General features: G+C 40.4%; 1 protein-coding gene across 2 annotated transcripts in view; it reads left to right on the top strand.

Moving 5' to 3' along the window:
* Positions 1–22,262, top strand: part of Uhrf1bp1l (UHRF1 binding protein 1 like) — a 69,104-nt gene that overhangs the window by 28,815 nt on the left and 18,027 nt on the right. For both annotated transcript variants that reach the window (XM_041665084.1, XM_041665093.1), the window contains 9 exons: positions 1,873–1,964; positions 4,179–4,368; positions 5,467–5,607; positions 7,163–7,333; positions 11,359–11,539; positions 14,189–14,272; positions 15,807–15,989; positions 16,922–17,040; positions 20,163–20,304. In XM_041665084.1, coding sequence (XP_041521018.1) covers positions 1,873–1,964; positions 4,179–4,368; positions 5,467–5,607; positions 7,163–7,333; positions 11,359–11,539; positions 14,189–14,272; positions 15,807–15,989; positions 16,922–17,040; positions 20,163–20,304 — 1,303 coding nt within the window. The remainder of the gene's footprint in view (positions 1–1,872; positions 1,965–4,178; positions 4,369–5,466; positions 5,608–7,162; positions 7,334–11,358; positions 11,540–14,188; positions 14,273–15,806; positions 15,990–16,921; positions 17,041–20,162; positions 20,305–22,262) is intronic.

Below are 22,262 nucleotides of genomic sequence, written 5' to 3'. Positions count from 1 at the left end.
TCTCAACCCTGCAGTGCCCTCCCCAGAGAAAGTTTAAAAAACCAAAGCAAAGCAAAACAAAGCAAGCAAACAAAAACAAGAAAGCAAAACAAAAAGACTTCTTTGCTTCCCCATTTTTCTCGCCTCTCCGAGACTTCTACCTTAGTCCTTGTGGCATTGGGAGCGAGCAGACCCTTTTGTCCAGTCAGCTTCACTAGCAAATGTTCATTGCAACAAGTCTTATTTTATCATTTGTGTGTGTGCGCACGCATGCACTTGTGTGTGCGTAAGTGTCATGGCGGGCGTGGGAAAGTTAAGGGCAACTTGCGGGAGCTGGTTCCCTCCTTCCCGTGTGTTCGAGCTAGGGAACCCAGGCTGCCCACCTGGTTCTCTCCTTCCGTGTGTTCGAGCTAGGGAACCCAGGCTGCCCACCTGGTTCCCTCCTTCCGTGTGTTCGAGCTGGGGAACCCAGGCTGCCCACCTGGTTCTCTCCTTCCGTGTGTCCGAGCTGGGGAACCCAGGCTGCGCACCTGGTTCCCTCCTTCCGTGTGTCCGAGCTAGGGAACCCAGGCTGCCCACCTTTTGCTGCATACAACTGTGCCTTCTCACCGGCCTGGGCTCTTTACTGATGGAGTCATTCCTTCTGTAATTTTGCAGTGGTGTTCTAGACTGAGCTCGTGTACTTGAACACGTTAATTCTTACATTACATTTAGCTTCATTCCATAAATATTCTGTATAATTTTTTTCTTTTTGGCTTTTTTTGGATAGGGTTTCTCTGTGTAGCTCTGGCTGTTCCTGGAACTCTTTCTGTAAACCAGGCTGGCCTCGAACTCACAGAGATTTGCGTGCCTCTGCTTCCTGAGTGCTGCGATAAAAGGTGTGTGCCGCTACCACCTGACTGAAATCACTTTTTCCTTGATCTGAAGAATTTATATTTTAACAGAGGCTGTCTGAACAAATACACAATAAAATAAGAAGATTTTAGGTAGTGATAAATGCTATACTTAAAATGGAGAATGAAGAAGTTATGGATTTGTAGATAGATATACTCACGGTTAAAGGCATTACATTATCTTCAAGAAAAAAATTATTTGGGAAATACAATTTTCCTCTTATGGGAGTGTTTTCTCCTGCTCATTTCATAATTTTCTTAGTTCATCTCTTATATCTCTGGTCTCAAGATAAGACTTTTAGATGTAGTTCTGATGGAGGATGGTCATTGGTTAAATAAAAAGAAACTGCTTGGCTCTCATTGGTTAGAGATAGGTGGGAGGAGTAAACAGAACAGAACTCTGGGAGGAAGAGGAAGTGAGCTCAGACTCCAGTCTCGACTGCTCTCCTCTCGGGAGCAGGCGCCTGAGAGAGAGATGCCATGCCCCGCTCCTGGGATGAAGCTCCGACCCAGGATGGACTAGGCTAGAATCTTCCCGGTAAGACCGGTTCTCACAGATTATTAGAGATGGGTTGATCGGGATGTGAGAATTAGCCTGTAAGTGCTAGAGCTAAAGGGCCAAGCAGTGTTTAAATGAATACAGTTTGTGTGTTGTTATTTCGGGGCATAAGCTAGCCGAGCAGGCGGCTGGGGTGCTGGGAATGCAGCCCCGCCGCTCCTATTACTACATAGTTCAGTCCCATTCATTAATATATGATTTATCAGTTATACGATGCTAGAAGTAGGATTGGAGATTATGCTTCCATTAAATCTAGTGACCTCATCAGTTAATGGCTGCTTCTGTATTTTCTTCCCCAAACTCATAGAATGTGCATCTAACCTGTTCCACCAGGAGACCACCTCAGCAAAGGACCATTTGCTGTGGTCCTAAATAAACAAAAGAGAAAATATACTTCATACTTTCACAGTGCATATGTCTAATTATTTAACTTTTTGTTAGACTCTAGATAAAGTCATAATGGAAATGAGTACGTGTGAAGAGCCACGAGCCCCTAACGGTCCATCACCAATTGCAACTGCTTCAGGACAGAGGTAAACCATGTCCTCTGCTCTTGTGGTTTTCTCAGGGTGTTCCTTCTTGTGGCTGTGGCTCTCCTCTCTGCAGCAGCAGGCCAGCAGGGATATAAAATCCTTTCACCTCAGATGCACTGTGCCCCGACCACCTCTTTCTTACAGTCCCCACATTTAGCTAGTGTGGATTATTTTAGACTCGTCACCTCTCTGGATTATCCTATTGATGAATAGTGCTGAGTAGCCAAGGGCAGTGCAGAGCTTAGGTGTTCTATACATCAGATGCCCTCTTAATTCTTTATTATTGGAGTTCACTGTGGTTTCACTTGCCACCTATTCAGCTAACTGACTAGTGACAGTCTAAAAATACTAGATGGAAAATTCTGGAAATAAACAATTCATAAGCTTGAAAATCTATGCCATTATGAGTGTCATGAAAAATTGAAATTTAGCTGGGATGTTAATCATTTTGTCCAGCGTGTTCATGCTGTATAGGCAGTTAGCCTTCAGCCCTGCCTGGATCCTCTGATCATCTGCTGGGTGTCAGGGCTTGTTTTCAAGTAACCTTTATGTCATGATGCTCACAAAAATCACAGTGGGTAAGCTGTTTGCTTTATTTTATCTCATCACACAGGCCTCTTGCTTTTAAATTATTACAAGAAGGGTGTGTTTAGTTGGAGATGTAGCTCAGTAGATGGAGTATTTCCTTAGCGTGTTCAAAACCCTGGATTTATGCAGCATTACATACAACAAATGTGGTTGTGTATGACTGGAATCCCGGCCCTCAGGAAGCAGAGGCAGGAGTTCAAGGTCATCCGTGGCTACCTATGTGAGATCCTGTTTCAAAAACAAAACTATCTTAAGAACGTCCTTACTCTCATAACTTTTATTACCGTGTATTGTTATATTTAGTCTTTTATTATTAGTTACTGTTAACCTCTGGTGTCTAACTTATAAATTAAATGTTATTATAGGTATGTGTGTCTAGGAAGAATAGTATATACAATTGGGTACTGTCTGTGATTTCAGACAACCATTAGGGGTCTTGGAATATTAATGTTTTTCTGCGTTTCATTTTCTATGCATCAGTGAACTTTTGTCGTTCCTGTAAGTTAAATGATGTGGGAGGCAGAAGCAGGTTGATCTCTATGAGTTTGAGACCAGACTGTTTTCCAGAGCTAATTCCAGGACAGCCAGGACTACACAGAGAAATCCTGTGTCTAAAAACCAAAACAAAAAGTTAAATGGTGTCTTTGTAAATTATATCCGTTCGGATATACTATAAAATTTATACCTGGATATGGTGGTCTACCCTTTAATACCAGCACTTGGGAGGCAGAGGCAGGCGGATCTCTGTGCATTTGAGGTTAGCCTGGTCTACAAAGTGAATACCAGGGCAGCCAGGGCTACACAGAAACCCTGTCTTGAAAAACTAAAAAAATAGGAAGGAAGGAAGGAGAGAAGGAAGGAATGAAAAGAAGTAAGAAAGAAAGATAATAGCATGTGGACTACTCCATAAAACTTTATTGAAAAGTTGAAATAGATTTTTAAGAATTACTTGTTTATGGGGCTGGAGAGGTGGCCCAGGAATTAGAAGTACTTGCTGCCCTTGCAGAGGATCCAGATTTGATTGCCAGCACCCACATGGCCAAGCACAGCCTTCTGAAACTCCTGCTTTGCCATCTTCTTCTGGCCTCTGCGTACTTACATATGTATGCAAAATACTCATGTGCTTAAATTAAAAATATCACTTGTTTAGGAGCTGGTGAACTGGCTCAGTCTGATGTGCTAGTTCCTGTGTGTCTGTATGATGTCATCTGTCCCGTGCTGAGATAGCGGAGAGTTTTGCTCATTGGCTGCAAAGTTTAATCTTGGACCTCAGAGTAATAATGACAGGGAAAACAGACGGCTGTCATGGTAACCTTAGAATTTCTCCTCTATCTAGAAACTTTTGAGACTTTTTTTATACTATGGATTAAATTTTATGTAGAGTAATTGATTTTTAGATTGTTTAGAGTCAGAGATAATTAGAGAAAAGTTAGAAACACTTTTAAGATTATTGAAAAGGGGAAAGAAAAGTAGGAAATTTATAGTAAGATTGATTTCTTTTGCATTTTTTGCTTTGGAAACATATGAGTTAGATATTAGGGTATTGCATATGTGGAGTTGTGTGAAACTACCTGCAATCATTTTTGGTGTTTTTTTTTTTTATTTTGTTTTTGCTTTGTTTTCCAGTGAATATGGCTTTGCCGAAAAAGTTGTTGAAGGAATTACTGTTTCTGTCAATTCTATTGTCATCAAGATTGGAGCAAAAGCCTTCAACGCCTCCTTTGAACTTTCTCAGCTCCGAATCTACAGTGTCAATGCACACTGGGAACGTTCAGACTTGAGGTCCACTCGTGTTCAAGATCCACAGAGGGGAGAGGTAGAAGGCTTTTTTCGTAATGAATAAATAATCAGAGACATTTAAAAGAATTACATCAGTGGCCATCAAGATGGCTCAGTGGGTACAGGTATTTGCTGCCAAGCTTGATAACATAAATTACATCCTTGGAACCCACAGGGTGGAAGGAGAGAGCTGTTTCCTGAGGCTCATGGGTGACCATACACATGTACATGTAAAGACACACACACAAAATCCATTGAAAAAATAACTGGAGGGATGGCTCAGCAGCTAATACTTGGTGGTGTTGCAGTAGACCCGAGCTTGGTTCCCAGAACCTGCACTGGGAGACTCACAGCTCTGTGACTCCAGTTCCAGGGCATCTGACTCCCTTTTCTGACTTCTGTAGGCACATGCACATATGGTACACATGCATACATGCATACATGCATACACTTAGATGTGCATGCAAACACACACACACTGACACTAAAATAAAATAATTGCATTTATGGTTGCCCAGAACTGCATTCTAGTGAATTTTCTCTTCCAGACGTAAGTATGCTTTTCTATTAACCTAAGTAATTTAATTATAAAATGTTGGTATTTTAATGTGTTACTATATACATCTTTCACCTTATGGAAGTAATGAGTCCTACTTTTTAATTAAATTTTGTGTTGGTATGTGCATATGTGTCTGCATGTGTGTGTATCTATGCCGGTGCATCTTTGCCTTTCTGTGTTTGTGTGAATACCCTATGGCGTGCAAGCGGAGGTCAGAGAACAACTTTGTGGAGTCACGTCTCTCCTGTATTTATGTGGGTTTCAGGGTTCAAACTCAGGTCAGCATTTCACAGTCAGCGCCTTTCCCTCCCTTTAATTTTATTCAGCCACTGCTTTAGTCATGATTCTAATGCTCCTTGTTTATGTTGTTTCCCAAATGAAAGTACCAAGAGTCTTAATAGAGGAGTATAATTCTGAATGTATGCTGTTGAATTTGATGAAGTGTAAAAGCAGTGTTAAGTATTTTTCAAATGTCACAAAAATTAATTGAGAAGGTACCTTTTTTATTTGCTTTCATAAATGTTTACTTTCTCATTTTGCACAAGTGCACACTCCTAATCTCTGTTTTCTCCTTAGGTGCTGACATTTAAAGAAATAAATTGGCAGATGATTCGAATTGAAGCAGATGCCACCCAAAGTTCACATCTGGAAATTATGTGCGCTCCTGTCCGGTTAATAACTAACCAGTCGAAAATCAGAGTCACGCTTAAAAGAAGAGTAAGTGCAGTTGTCATCTCGGTCGGTCCCTGTGTTAGTGTTAGAACAGGCAGGGTGTCAGGGGCCCTGACACCATGAGCGGTGTTGGCAGGTGGAGGGGGAAGCTCATGTTGTTACAGCACCCTTATCCCATAGATGAGTATTTAAGTGCTCCAAGGTTTGTATTCTTAGCAAATTGAATAGATTTTTTATTAATTTTTAAAAATCATTTGTTTATTTTTATTTTATGTGCATTGTGTTTTCTTGCATGTAAGTCTGTGTGAGGGTGTCAGATTTTGTGAGCTGTAGTGTGGGTGCTGGGGATTGAACCTGGGTCCTCTGGAAGAGCAGCCAGTGCTCCTAACCACTTAACAATCTCTCCAGCATGATTTCTTCCTTCCTTCCCTCCCTCCCTCCCTCCCTCCCTCCCTCCCTCCCTCCCTCCCTCCCTTCCTCCCTTTCTTCTATTCAGATATTTGTTGAATGTTTACTGTCTTACAGTTCCGTTGCACAGCCTGGAGTGTAACTTGTGGTAGAATGCCTACTTAGCATGAATAATGCCCTGAGTTTAGTCCTCAAATGCCACCAGGAAAAAAAAAAAAGAAGTTGAGGAGGAGGAAGAAGAAATTTCTCTTACTGAATTTTGTTCAACAATGTTTTTTTTTTAATTATTGATAGCCAACACTTAACTGTTAATAAGTTTTTAAGATTTTGCTTAAAATCTTAAAATCATGGGGCAAACGTGGCAGCACACACCTTTAGACCAACACTTGGAAGGCAGAGTTCCAGTTCCAGTCACGCTGAGACCCTGTCTCAAACAGACAACAAGAGATGTTGCCGGTAACTTACGTAAATGAAGAAACTAGCATTGAGAGTATTGGAGCTTGAGAGTCCACTGGGCTTGGTGATGAAATTTAATGAGGAGGTGACAGTTTGAACAAGAGGCCTGGTGAGAGACCCCGCAGCCTGCTGTGTGCTTTGTGTCACTGGTGTATTTGCATAAATAACTGGGAATCTGGAAGGGAATCTTCTCTGAGCTTAACAGAGTCCCTGAAATGCGAAGTGTGGGGGAAATGACTTTTGGTAGTTGATGAATTGTAATTCCACTTCCCGAGGTAGGACGAGTTCAGTTAATGGAAGTGATGAGGATCTGTCAGCTGCACATAGAAATTGCATACACGTTATATAATTTGTCCTTCAGGGACTTATCGGTCTTCTTAGCACTATCATCCCAGCTTTGGGAAATAGTCCTTCTCTCTTACAGGAACTCCATAAATATTTGTTACATTTTCATTATTCCTTATCTCATTGGAAGCGGACGTATGGCATGCTATGTATGGAGGTTAGAGGGTGTTTTAGGAATCTCTTCTCACTATGTAGGTTCTGAGGTTTGAACTCAGGTCTTTAGGCTTTGCAAGTGACTGCCTGCTGAGCTATCTTGAAAGCTTAAGAACTTAATTAAATTAAGACAGTATCCATATCCACATTAATACTATTAAAAGCTTTATGCTTTTAATAAATAAGTGTGTTGTAAGTTTTATTCTTGGATTAATTTTTGCAATCATTTTTATTACAGTTAAAGGACTGCAATGTCATTGCAACAAAGTTAGTTCTAATACTGGATGATTTGTTATGGGTTTTAACGGATTCCCAGTTGAAGGCTATGGTGCAGTATGCAAAGTCTCTTAGTGAAGCAATAGAAAAGTCAACAGAACAAAGGAAGAGTATGGCTCCTGAACCTGCACAGGTATGCTACAAATTCACAGAAAAAAGACAATATGTAACTTAGTTTAAACAGATTGGTGAGTTGGTATTTCCTTTATATGATATTGTATCACCTAAACCAATTTTCTTCTTTATCTAAACTGTTACAGTGTAATGTTATACATGATATTACTGTGTGTCTAGTGCTTGTTTTGTTTGGAGCTCTTTGTGCAGGATATAGAATGATTGGCAGTATAGAAGCATTTGATGGCATAATGCTTGTCTGTGCATGCCCATGCAAGCATGGAGGACTCAGGAGTATATTGAGTCTTGACAATGTAGAAGTATTTGATGGCAAATGATTGTGCGTGCATGCCCATGTGAGCATGAAGGACACAGGAGTTTATTGAGACCTGCTTCATCTCCCTGCACCTTATTTCCTTGCAATTCTGTCTCTCACTGAACTTGCTGGTGGAATTGTAGCCAGCCCCAGTAATCCTCTCTTCTCTTCTTCCAGTGCTGAGGTTGTTGTTGGCAGTGTTCCACTTTTTCCATGAGTACTGTGTTTTAGGAAGCTGCTTGTTCATTTCCTGGCTGCCCAGACTCTTGAAATATCTACACAGAAACTGTATTAAATCACTGCTTGGCCTACTAGTTCTAACTTCTTATTGGCTAGTTTTTACATCTTAATTTAACCCATTTCCTGTATTTTATATTTTATTATGAGGCTCGTGGTTTACTAGCAAGTTTCCAGTGTGTCTATCTCTGGTGGCTGCTCTCTGGCTTCTCCCTGACTCTGCCTCTTTTCTCCCAGCATTCAGTTTAGTTTTCCCTGCCTACCTCTCTTCTGCTTTGCACGGGCCCAAGACAGTTTCTTTATTAACCAATGGTATTCACAGCATACAGAGGGGAATCCCATATTAGCACTGGAGACTTGAACTCAAGTCTTCGTGCTCATACAGTAAGTGCCCTTGTGCACTAGTCATCTCCTAGCCCAATGATCCTTTTCAGGAAAAAGTTTGAATTTTTTGAGGTAGAGGGAAATAGAAATAAATCCTGGATATTATAAGAGAAGGCATTAAAGGATGACTGGATTGATAGCTAGAAGTGTTTGGAGACACTAAAGTTGAAAACAGAACTCCTTTTAGAATTCTCTGGTGGCTGATGGTGGATTGGGGATAGGAAATCAGAAACATTAATTTATCTGAATGGTAAAAGCATTTTTTCAGTCTTTCCCAACATTAAATTCTAATTGCTAATGCATAAACATCTTTGTAGAAGGGACATGTAAAGTTTTTGATGATTTTGATTGTTTGATTGTATATTTGATTATTTTATTAAAAGTAGAAATAAGTTTTACAACTTCCTTTGTAAAATTTCATGAGATGTTTTAAAGTCATGTTTCCATAAAGCTTTTCAATGCATTAATATCTGTCAACAGTCTTAGCTTACAGATGGTGGAGCTTGGTATATGGAAGTGACTGCATTGTAGGCTTCCAGTGCTGTTCACAGTGGCATTGTTCACTACCTACTTGCTTACAAGACTACATAGGTTCCTGCGTTAGTGGGAAAACAAATGTTTGACCCTGCCTTCGAGAAGCTCAGTGTTATGAGTCAAATGTAAACGACTTGAGGTGTTCATATATGCTAAAGGGAAGAACACAAGAGAAGGGTGTGGAGGAAGAAAGGGAGCACAGATGTTTCAAACTGACCCTTGGAGAGGTTTAATAAGGAACATAATGGGATTATGTCTGAAAATGAAGCTAGGGAGATGGCTCAGCGGGGAAAGTGCTTACTGAATCATCATTAGGGTCCAAGTTTGTGTCCCTAGGACCAACAGCGGTCATGTAATGTAACCATCTCTTGAGCACTGCAGTGCTCCTGGGACAGGAGTGTGCCTATGGCAAGATGGAAGTGGAGACAGGAAGCTTGTGAGTCAGTTTGCTTAGTTATGAAGGAGAGATCTTTTCTCAAATTAGGTGGAAGGTGAGGTTGTCCTCTGACCTCCACGAACACAGACACGCAGAGACCTGTATTCACACAGTACACACACCCTGCACTCTGGTTCCGAGATTTTTATTGTAAGGAAATTGAGTTCCACCACCTTCTACCTTCATGTGTTCTTTATTTCTTCTGACTGCCTGAGAATATGCTTGTTTTGGATATTTAACACGTGTTCACCCATGCCAGAATTCCATTTACCCTACTTAAGAAGTGGAAGGCACCCTCTTATAAATCTCCAGTCTGATGGATTGGTCCAGGAAGAACAAATACTTCTGGGAACAAGACAGGCAATTTAAAGTACTTGCTACCAGGAATGAATGATTCTCATGACCAAGTTGACAAGTGACTTCCACCATTTTGTTTTGAATACATTTGAAGGCAGAGCTAATATACCTTCGGATAAACTGTAATAGGATTGGGTTATTGGAAGTAATTTCATCTGGTAAAGCACATTGTAAATCCTAGCTTGTAACTTGGAGTGGAAAGTACTAAATTCCATTTTAAAAACAAATTCCCCTCATCCACTCTGCCTGTTGGTGTGAACAAAGTTTTATAGAGCTTACAGCCAGGAAAACCGATAGGTGCCCACCACGTTGACGAGGCTTCCCGCATTCTGCCGGCTTTGTAATGATTAAACAAGTGGCACTTTCTGAGTTCCATGGCGGAGCTCAATTTATTTATTTTTACTTTTTATTGTTTTGCTTTGTTTTGTTTTGAGATAGGATCTTAATATGTAACCTTGGCTGGCTTGGAACATACTTCGTAGACTAGGCTGGCCTCAAACTTATATAGCTCCACCTGCCTCTGCCTTCTGAGTGCTAGGAGGTGGGTATCACCATGACTTGTCCTGGAAGCCTAATTTTAAGTTTAGGAGCAGTCTCCTGAGCTGCAGCAGACCTGCAGTTGGTAGACAAGAGGGACCTTGTACTTTTTGGTATCTGGGCACTAGTAGGGATATATCAGATAGATGACAGCATCATAGAGGATGAGCTGAAGAGGAGGACAGAGAATGGAGCAAGTCTGGAGGAAGTGGGTCCACGAGTTTTGAAAAATGGCTTGTGTGGGGGCTGGAGAGATGGCTCAGAGGTTAAGAGCATTGCCTGCTCTTCCAAAGGTCCTGAGTTCAATTCCTAGCAACCACATGGTGGCTCACAACCATCTGTAATGAGGTCTGGTGCCCTCTTCTGGCCTGTAGACATACACACAGACATAATATTGTATACATAATAAATAAATAAATATTTAAAAAAATAAATAAATATTTTAAAAAAAAGAAAAATGGCTTGTGTAAACAGAGAATATACTTTCATTTCCTGACTGCCCAGACCCGAATAATCACACAGAAACTATATTAAATAACAACACTAGCTGTTGGTGTAGGCATATTTCTAGCTAGCTCTTTCATCTTAAATTAACTCATTTCTATTAATCTGTGTATTGCCATGAGACTGTGGTTTACTGGTAAGGTTCTGACATCTTTCTCCTTCAGCAGCTACATGGTTTCTCCCTGACTCCGCCTTCTTTTCTCCTTTATCTCTGTTTGGAATTCCCTCCTTGCTATATTCTGCCCTGCCATAGGCCAATGCAACTTTTTTTATTAACTAATAATAATAAAACATATTCATAGCATACAGAGGGTAATCCCACATCAAACTTGAAAGTCATATCAAGCCAGATTAGAAAGCAATACCTACATCTTCCAGAAGTTACGAATAAGGACGCTAAGGACTTAAGAATGATAAGACGTAGTTTTGTTAGCAATGAAAAGCAATGTGGAGGAGGAAGCAGCTTTGATGGAAGAGGTGAGGAGAGGAACACTAAGAATGTGTGTGCAGATATTTACTGAAATGTGTTGGGCTTCCAGTCAGATTGTGTCTAACTCTGGTTGTTTAATCTAACTTTTATATAATTCAAAAGGTATTTTAAGGCAGCAGGGTTACTGATACAGAATCCACTGAATTATACTCATTTTTTATGAGTTTATTGCTGGAAATACTCAGGTTTGCTTATGTGTGACATTCAAGGATGTGACCGGGCAGTGACAATGTGGTTTGGAATCTTTAGAGCTCTACTGTAGCTTCATCTGCCCAGCACGTGAAGACCCCACAGGCTGCCAATGCTCCCGATCTAAATGATGCAATTGTAAAATTCTTCAATGACTTTGATGTTAAGGAAACATCCCATCATCTAGTGATTTCTCATCTAGATCTGCATATCTGTGATGATATTCACGCAAAAGAAAAAGGTAATCTTACGTTAAACTATTTGACTCTTCCACAAATTGACAACAAAACTATATTGTTTACTATATGTAGCATCTATTAAAATATCATCCTTCAGATTGCTATATAAATGAAACATTTGAAGCATTTTTTTTTGGTCTGAAGTTTGATTTGGCTTTAGTACTTAATCCTTTTTAATTGATTGTTGGCTTTCAATGCTAGCAGTGAAATTCGGTTTGAAAATCTAAGAGTGGGCAGCGTGGTGGTGCATACTTTTAATTCTCGTACTCAAGAGGCAGAGACAAGCAGATCTCTGTGAATTTGAGGCCAGCCTGTTAGGACTACATAATGAGACCCTGTCTGAAAACAGCAACCATAACGAAGACTGAATAAATGACATCCTTGAATAAAATAACTTAGAATTGTCTTTTGAAATTATGCATTTTGTCCTGTGGTCATTCATAAGTATGCACATGTGGTAAGCTTGGTAATGAATTCACCTATATCTGAACCTGTGCTGTACTGGTATTTTGCTTGCAAGTGTGTCTGTGCACTGGTGTGTGCCCAGTCCTTCTGGAGGCCAGAAGAGGATGTGGATCCTGTGGAACTAGAATTACAAATGGTTGTGAGCTGCTGTGTGGGTGCTGGGGATTGAACTCAGGTCCTCTGTGAGAGCAGTGAGTGCTCTTAACCTCTGAGCCATCTCTCTGACCCCAAACCTGTGTTGGTTGTACACATAAAGACAACTGGGTGGCTCCCTAACACTGTTTCCCCTGCCCTGTCTCCCCAGCCTCCCATGAGGACCCCGATGCTTGTTTTAGTCTGTGTCCTGTGTTTATTGTGTAGACAACTGGGTGGCTCCCTAATACTGTTTCCCCTGCCCTGTCTCCCCAGCCTTCCATGAGGACCCTGATGCTTGTTTTAGTCTGTGTCCTGTGTTTATTGAGTAGACTAGGGTGATAGGGCAGGCAGGGAGCTGCTCCTGCCATTTTGAAAATCCAGGTTCCTGGCTTTGAGTGCTTAGTGTTTCTGCTTCTCTGTCACAGTGTCAGTGGCCCATTAGTGATGGCCGGCTTACCTCAGGGACAGAGTTTGTATCATTTTGGTGAGTGTTAGAACAAAGCGAAGATCCCCTAAAAGTCGGGATATTTGACCTGAGGTCTTCAGACCTGAATCAGAATATCCTTTGGATTTTATTGTTTTTAAAGCTGAGAGAGTATTCTAGGTACTTAGGAGAAGAAATTATTGAACAGTCATCAGAGAAATTGGGAAGAATTGGCTAACAAGTAGAAGGGTAGAGGAAGCTGACCTAGTGTATAGGTTTATAATCCCAGCCACTGGACCCTTAAGGCAGGAGAATCACAAAGTCAAGGCGAATTGTGAGCAAATTCAAAGCCAGTGTAGGTCAACTTAATTAGACCTTCTCTCAACGTTCTTTAAGACTGGAGGAATTTCTCTGTGATAGCACACTGGTATGCCATGTGAGAGGCCCTTAGGTTCAGTCAGTCCCCAGGGCTGCCAAAAAGTGGGGGCGGGGGCGGGAACGGAGAGCAGAGAAGATTTGGGCGAGTAAAGGAATTTGCTGTTGTTTCTTTGCCCACTTTGTGTCTTTTGGTTTATAGTTGTCATTTTCTGCTTCAGTGACTGAAAAGGAAAAAAACTTTAAAGCATAGTAACTAAATGAGATGGGAAAACTGAGCATTTTCTTAGTGTTTTCTAAGCCTGCATTCCTGCATAAAGCATATTATTCCCTCATAAGTACGCTGGGTGATGTCTCCCACACTGGAGAGTTCTGCAGTGACTTTTCCCTCATAAGTACGCTGGGTGATGTCTCCCACACTGTGGAGTTCTGCAGTGACTTCTCCCTCATAAGTACGCTGGGTGATGTCTCCCACACTGGAGAGTTCTGCAGTGACTTCCCTCATAAGTACGCTGGGTGATGTCTCCCACACTGTGGAGTTCTGCAGTGACTTCTCTGTTGTGAAATCCTAAAGACTCCGAAATACTCATCAGTTTGCAGAAATCTCATCTGATGCTGAAACTAACCAAGATGCCTTTCTTATCATGTTTATTGCACCCATTTGGCACATTTTCTGCAGCGTGCTATTTACTACTGAGCGCTACCTCAGGAAGTATCCAGATGTGCTTTTTACATAGCATATCTCTACCTCAGGAAGTATCCAGATGTGCTTTCTACATAGCGTATCTCTACCTCAGGAAGTATCCAGATGTGCTTTCTACATAGCATATCTCTACCTCAGGAAGTATCCAGATGTGCTTTCAAATGACCAAAACCAGAAAAAGTTCTGAGTACCGAAACAGCTAGCTCCAAACACGTGGAGGTCAGAGGGCAGCATTTGGGAATCTGTTCACTGTGAGAGCTGGGAACTGAACTTGGGTTGTCCAGCTTGCTGACAAGTGTTTTAGCCTGCTTAGCCATCCCATGGGCTGGATTCAAAGGCTTCAGATGAGGATTGCGTTGCTATGCTAAAAGTTGCACTAGTTGATGTAAACCAGAGTTAATCAATTATATTGGGTGGGTGTACTTGCTATTGCTACTCACAATTTGAGTTTTGTAAAGCTTTTTAATGGTAAATTTAGTGTTTCAAATATTTGCTTAGTGTTTCTCTCCCTCTCTTCCTTCCCTCCCTCAATTCTCCTTCTCCTCCCAGAGTCAAACAGACGCATCAGTGGAGGCGCTATGCAGCTCTCTTTCACACAGCTGACCATAGACTATTATCCGTATCATAAAGCAGGTGTGTATAATAGTTATCCCAAAGATGCAAATCATGCTTTTAAATGACGAAGCCATTTTTTCTAAAAAAATTGTTTATTTAACTTATTAAGAATAAAAGAGATCAAGATATTGCTACTATTTTTCCTATGACAGCATTTTATCAAGAATATAGAATTGTCTCCAAAATATATTGAAGTTCATGTAGATTACTAGAAACTGAAATTTTTAGAAATTGAACCAGTTTGGGCTCAGGCAACATTAGTTGGCTGAGAACTTGAATAGCATGTTTGAGGCTGTAGGTTTGAGCCACAGCATCACAGAGAAGGGGTGGGGAGGGAGAGGGAGGGAGAAGAGAGAATTAATATTATCTAAATAAATACTACTACTGCAGGTACTGGCTCTGTGGGAGCCTAGGCAGTTTGGATGCTCACCTTACTAGACCTGGATGGAGGGGGGTGGTCCTTGGACTGACCACAGGGCAGGGAACCCTGATTACTCTTCGGGCTGACGAGGGAGGGGGACTTGATTGGGGGAGGGGGAGGGAAATGGGAGGCGGTGGCAGGGAGGAGGCAGAAATCTTTAATAAATAAATAAATAAAAATCTAAATAAATACTAAATTCGTGTTTTAAAACATAAAAATTTTGACTATAGCAACATGTATTTGTATTATTTTATTTGTGGCAAATCATTAGTCAACAGTTTAAATTTTTAAATGATATTGGAACTTTTTTACTTTTATATATATATTAAATTTATCAGAAAATAAGATTTATGAGGCTCTTTAATCACCAAGCATTGATATGTTCATTTCTTTCAAATAACAAAAGCAAAATAGGATATTTTATTGCCAAATTAAATAATTTGACCATCACACCAATCTCTGAATTTTGGTAGTATATGACTGTTTTTGTTTTGTAATTTACGCTTATAAGAAAAAAACAAAAACAAAATAAAATAAAATTCCAGGACTTCTAAAAAGTCATAAGACTGTTATGTTCAGGTTCCCCCGTTCAGTGCCTGTCTCCTCTCTGTGGGCACAGACAGAGTTAGAAACTACTGTTTGTCTCGGGGTCTTTTGTGGGGGCTGTGTCTCTGGGCCTTTCCCAGTTGGGAAGGGGCGGAACCTTTCAGCTGCTCACTGTGCCCTCAAGGGCGTGCGAGTCCAGCACCAGGGGGTGCAGAGGGTGAAAGGTTTTCCCCTTGGTATTTTTCTGAGATTCTCTACATAGCTGTTTGCCAGGTAGTTGAGCATCTGTGAAAATTGCCCGAACCTGTAGCTTTGAATCCAGCATCGTTTCACCAGGTGTAGGTTCTAGATAGAAAGTCATCTAGATTATTTGCTTTTGATACTCTTTTCCTGTGCCTTGCTCTTGTTTTGTTAGAGAAAATTAAAGACCATAAATATATGGTTAGCTTTCCTGCAATCAAGACCCTCTCTCAAAATAGGACAAAACTGATTCTCTTGAGAGAATGATTAAGTTTTATAAAAAGCCCTTGTTGTACTGGAATGAAAAATCATGCATGCAATAAAGTTCTCTCATTTGTTTTACAGGAGATAGTTGTAATCATTGGATGTATTTTAGTGATGCAACCAAAACAAAGAATGGATGGGCTAATGAGTTGTTGCATGAATTTGAGTGCAATGTTGAAATGCTTAAGCAGGCCATGAAGGATCATAATGTAGGTTCACCACCTAAGTCCCCAACACACGGCTCTCCCCAGAACACGCAAACAGGTATTTCTCCTACTGACACCCCTGATATTCAAACAAGGGGAAGGGATGAGGCGAGAGTGAGAAGATATTTTATAAATATTATTTCTAGGCATTATTTAAATTCTAAAGATGTTGACTAATAGTTATATAGACTAACACACTTTTAAATGGTTTTATTCTTTTTTTAAATAATTTTCATTTGTCACATTGCCTTTGGTTTATTTTATTTTTGTTTGTTATTCTTGTTTGTTTGTGGTTTAAGGGGGTGTTGTTTGTTTAAATTTATTTAACTTTATTTCATGTGCATTGGTGTGAAGGCATCAGATCCTCCTGAAACTGGATTTACAGGCAGCTATGAGCTGCCATGTGGGTGCTGGGAATTGAACCCAGGTCCTCTGGAAGAGCAGCCCATGCTCTTAACCATTGAGCCATCTCTCCAGCTCCAATGGTTTTATTCTTAATAATGCATATGCATACATGTTTGCGTATGGGTTCATACACATTAGTACAATGCCTGCAGAGACAGAAGAAGGCATGGGATCCCCTGGAGTTGAAGTTACAGGCAGTTGTGAGCTGCCTGACATGGGTCCTGGGAAGCAAACTTAGGTCCTCTGCAAGAACCATGAGCTCTTAGCTGCTGAGTCAGCTCCCTGGGCCTCAACACTTCTCAGATTAGCATAACCGATAATAGTAATATCTTCTTAGAATATTTAGATTCTTAAGTGGCTCATTAATTTTTCACTTTTAACATTGCGAGAGAGTGACTTAAAATATAATTAAAAATGGTTCTTGTTTTGAAAAAAATAGTCATTACAACAGCATACTTTTATCTTTAAGTATTATCTTGTTTGAGAAACTTAGCATCCATCTGTTGTAGTAGCTTTCTCTACAGCAGAAGAGTAGCTGGGAAAAGTGTTTTCACAATGGGTTGAAAGGGCTTTTGTTTCTCACAGAGAAAGAGTCCACTCCGAAAGGAACTCCTAAAGCACCCTCAGTGTTACCGCAGCCATCCACAGCGAAGCTCATGTCTAGCTCCGTCGTGGTTAGACTTGCAGATTTCAATATATACCAGGTATGTGTTAGCTCTCATCACAGGCAACCCAGCTAGTTAATCCCACCATTTATCTTTAAAGCTCTAGACTAATTTTATGAAATGTAAATTATATGGGGTAAAAAATATCAGTCTACTGATTTATATTTGTGTGATTGTCTTGAATTAGACAAGCTGTGAAGTCAGGGTAACAGTGGTGCAGGTTGTCACAGAGCTCCCTGGAGCACTCACTTCGAGTATGAGAAGAGAGGACACAGAGTAGAGCCTGCCATGGAAGTAGTGCCCAGGGCGCAGTCTGGATGTAAAATTCAGGCTGTTGCTGTAGCTCCATGGTAGAGAGCTTCCTTAGCTTTCAGAGGGCTCTAGGCCCCTCCCTTGCCCCATGGAGCAGGTGAACAGCAGACATCAAGTATTGCCTTCATGGTTGAGCTCATTGGAGTAGACTGGTGGAGGTGACCCAGCACCTTCCTGACCTCTCACCACAAACAGGACTATCAAGTGTGACCAGCCCAACCTGCTGTCTTCTGGTTTGTGTACATCCATCAGTTGGCTTTGTGAGTAGGAAATTATAGTTTGTGGTTCTCTCTGCAAGCACTAGCAAAGCCCAGAGTTCTTCATGGAGACCATTGTAGTTCTGTGTGGAAGAACCTGAAATGCCTTTTTGCTATACCAACTTTTAGAAGCGGCGCTGTGACTCGACCTTTACAGACTGTTTTACTCAGGCTGTAGCCGTGTAACATAGCCTAATAGCAGAATCTAAGGGCAGCAAGGTTCTGTTTACCTATTGGTAAAAATAAAAACACTTAGGCTCTTAAAATTATTTATAAATTTCCCTCATTTATTGTGGTAAGTTCATTTCTTATCTGAAAAGTTTTCATTTAAGTGTACTTAAAGCCCTGATTATTTTTTTATTGTGCAATAGCTTTCTGTACAAACTATTCATAATGCAGCTTATTTACTTGTTATTGTTTTATTTTTTCCTTTGCAACAGGCTCTCATGTAGCATAGGCTGACTTTGAGTTCCCTATGTAGCTGAGGCTCACCTTGAGCTATTTTTACTCCTGCCTTTACATAATGAGTGCTGGGGTTACACACCTAGCTTTAAAGTAAATTTTCAGTGTTAACATTTAAACAAAACCATAGAGAAATGAGGGATAGTGATCACTCATAATCTCAGATGGTTTGTAGTTAGTGTAGTGAAGAAGCTCTGCAGCCAAAAACAGTATAAGAACCACAAATATAAAAAGTGGCAGAAAATAGTGATATTTCATCTTAACTTTAGTAATGTTTACAATTAAAAATATGCTTTTGTTTACTAAGGTGACATAATAGAGAAGGGGTTGCTTCTGTATGTGCAGGAGAGCTTTTAAATTATATAATGTAAACTGTCTCATGTTTATGTTACGTGTAACCAGAAAGTTTGATTATTTTAAGAAGAAACATTGTCAAAAGAGTATACTCTCTTAATACTCCATACAGGCCATAGATCCATGTGGAGCTGGCAAGATGGCTCAGCCATGGCGGGTGTTTGCCTGGGTTTTATCCCTGAGACCCACATGATAGGATAAGAGAACTGACTCCCTAAAGTTGTCCTCTTACTGCCACATGTATGTCATGGCATGTGTGCACTTAAATACACTCACACAAACACACACACAAATGTAGTAATAATAATAGCAATAATAAAGGAAAGAGAAATATGCACATTTGTTGAACAAATGAAACAGTTCAACAATGTCCAAACCAACTGTTTTAGCTTCAGTAAATTGATAGACGTTATTGTCTGAGAGTTAGTGTGCTCTGTTGGGCTCCGCTGAGTAGCAAAGGTTGACCTTGAACTCCCTTTTTCTCAGGCTCTACCTTCTAGAGTCCTGGGACTACAGGTATGTGCCACCATGCCAGGACTGTACAGTGATGAAGACTGAACTCTGGATTTTGTATACATCCCCAAGGTGTACATTTCTTTGATGTAATTACAAATGAGTCATTAGTAGAGAGTGAACCATCTATCCAGGACCTTAAAACAGTAGTCCTCTTGGAAATAATTGAGGAATCAAATGATTTGACTGAACTATTTAGAGTTATGTTTTGTTTTGCATCAATTATTTCTGTAAAATTGACACATTTTCCCATTAAAAAATTTTTTTTTATTTGATTTGATTTTTATTTTTCAAGACAGGGTTTCTCTGATTAGCCCTGGCTGTTCTGGAACTAACTTGTAAACCAGGCCAGCCTCAAACTCAGATATTCGTCTTCCTCAGTCTCCCTAGAGCTGGGATTAAAGGCGTGCACCACCACCACCCAACTCATTATAATAATATTATTATTTTTTAAATGTATTTATTTTTTTATGTATATAGTGTTCTATCTGTATGTGTGCCTGCAGACCAGAAGAGTTCACCAGATCTCATTACAGGTGGTTGTAAGCCACCAATGCTCTTAACTGCTGAGCCATCTCTTCAGCTCTCATTATAATTATCTTAAATTATAATTCATTAACATTAAATACATACACATTGGGCGACTATACCACCTCTATCTGTGGATTTTTTTCTATATTGCAAACTCTAAAATGCTAAAATAATATAATAGAGAATCTATGGCGAATTATAGAGAACATCCTGGGAAAATATTCTGGCCTTGATTCCACTCTGTGTCTTCAATCTGCCACTCATTTCTCTATATTAACTAGTAAAATATGATTATTGCTATTTTTCTGTCATTTTTAAGGCTCAAAATAGTAAGTTCATTGAAGATGGTGTACAAAGTGAAGCTTTTTTCCTTTTTTTTTTTTTTTCAGAACAGGGTTTCTCTGTGTTGTTAAGTTTTTAATGGATAAAGATTTAAAGCTGGTTCTAGAGTTTCCTGAGTGACTGGTAGATATTTCATTTTGGATGTTATTTTTGGACATGCCCTTATGTGTTTAGTGTGTCACCTGCACACAGCACAGCACATGTGTAGACGTGAGAGGACAACTTGGAGGACTCAGTTCTCTTTACCTTGTGGCTCTCAGGCTCGGCAGCAAGGACGTTTACCCACGAGCCCAGACGAGATTTCAAGATGAAAGTGATGTGTGTGCACATTGTAAAAAGTCTTTGGAAAGGGCTTTATTCTGTATAATCTACGCACACTTGTTTTCTCAGGTCTCTACAGCAGAACAATGTCGCTCTTCCCCCAAAAGTATGATTTCCTGCAACAAAAAATCCCTGTATCTTCCACAAGAAATGTCAGCTGTCTATATAGAGTTCACGGAATATTACTATCCGGATGGGAAAGACTTTCCAAGTAAGAGAGTTTACTTTGTTATTGTTTGTTTATTACTGACTTTTGTGGATGAACATTTTGGGTTTTATTAATTTAAACAGGAAAATTGACTCTTCTCTCTGTGTTTAGGACATACCTTTATTCTAGATTTGTGCACATTGTCAACAGTTGTTCATATGTCCTTTTTCCTTCCTATTGTGGCATCTTTGATAGCAGGAATCTTGTGGCATTTATGACTAATTCTGTGTGCTTTTAGCCTGCTTTTTTGTGTTACTAACTCCTTGTTAAATGAAATATGAATGAATGTTATTGAAGAAAATTGTCATCTTTTTCTTTTGTAAAATTCCATTGGCAAGTTGGAATTATAAACTCTGGTTTACTAAAAATGAATAGTCATGGTTTTCTTTTTAGCTATAAAGAATTTGTCTTGACTCTTATAAGCTATTTTGGCTTCCTCAAGTTAAAATGATTATATATTTGTTTATTTGAATATTAAAATGATGCACTTTTGTTTCATTTCACCATAAGTCTTCAAATTAAAGTCTTCCTTTGAATTGTGATCTTCACACACTGTGTGTGTGTGTGTGTGTGTGTGTGTGCGTGTGTCTTTAGGCACACAGATGTATGTGTGTGGAGGTCAGACACCAACTTCAGGTGTCATTTTTCTTATGCACTGTCCACTTTGTTTTTGTTTATTTGGTTTTTGCTTTGACTTTTTTAGATCGGATCACACTCTGTGGCCCTGGCTGACCTGGTAGTCTTGCTGTGTAGATCAGGCTGGCCTTGAACTAAAGATCTGCATGTTTCTCCCTCCTGGAGACTAAAGGTGTGCGGCACCATGCTCGACCCGCTTTGCTTTTAGAGGCAGGATGTATCCCTGGCCGGGCTCCAAGTATGTTAGGCAGCTGGCTGAGTCACCCCAGGGGCTCCTGTGTCTTTACTTCCCTGTCCTGGGGTCACAGGTGGGCAGGCCTGGCTTCTGTTGCATGGGTCCTGCAGACCCTAGTCCTCATCCTTGCAATATTTTGCCTGCTTCCTTAATGATGATTTAATTATTTACAAATTATTACTTTGTGTACATGGATGTCTTACCTGCACATATATCTGTGCATGTAGAATGTGAGGAACCCAGAAAAGTGTCAGATCCCCTGGAACTGGAGTTACAGATGGTTGTGAGCTGCCACATGGATGCGGGGAATCAGACCCAGGCCCTCTGCAGGAGCAGTTTGAGCCATCTCCCCAGCCCAGTGTGGACTTTTGAATGTAGGCTTTTCATTTCAACAGGAAGTTTTGATGTTCCTGAAATTGGTTTGCTTTTTTTTTTTTATAAAATAAGGCATTCTAGAAATCACGTTAGAGAAATGTCCACATATTTTATCATACTTTTCCTTGTTTGTTCCAAACTGATGACATCTAATCCTTGGTTTTCCGTTTTCCAACATTTCTCTGTGTGTGCACTCACTCCTTGTTTCCCTTGGCTGTTCTTCTGACTCAGTAGGTAGGGTTGGAACATGTCCTCAGTGTCTTCTGAGTACTGAAATGGCACAGCTGAAACCCAAGCATGGTCTACCCACTGCTTCCTCCTTTAGTATTGCCCTGTTCCCTAGGGCACTCTTCATCCTCGTCCTCTTCCTCCTCCTCTTCCTTTTCATCTTCCTCCTCTTCTTCCCCTACTTCTTTCTTCCTTCCTCTTCCTCCTCCTCCTTTTCTTCTTCTTCTTCTTCTTCTTCTTCTTCTTCTTCTTCTTCTTCTTCTTCTTCTTCTTCCTCTTCTTCTTTCTTCTTCTTCCTTCTTCATCCTCCTCCTCTTCCTTCTTCTTTTGAGACAGTATCTCTCTCTGTAGCCTTTTTTTTTTTTTTGGTTTTTCGAGACAGGGTTTCTCTGTGGTTTTGGAGCCTGTCCTGAAACTAGCTCTTGTAGACCAGGCTGGTCTCGAACTCACAGAGATCCGCCTGCCTCTGCCTCCCGAGTGCTGGGAT

Source organism: Microtus oregoni, unplaced genomic scaffold (assembly GCF_018167655.1).
Source record: "Microtus oregoni isolate MIOR12 unplaced genomic scaffold, Mior012 000001F_ref0000356, whole genome shotgun sequence".
NCBI classification, from domain to species: domain Eukaryota; kingdom Metazoa; phylum Chordata; class Mammalia; order Rodentia; family Cricetidae; genus Microtus; species Microtus oregoni.
Note: the sequence above shows the minus strand (reverse complement) of the source record. Positions and strands in the feature narration are given on the sequence as shown.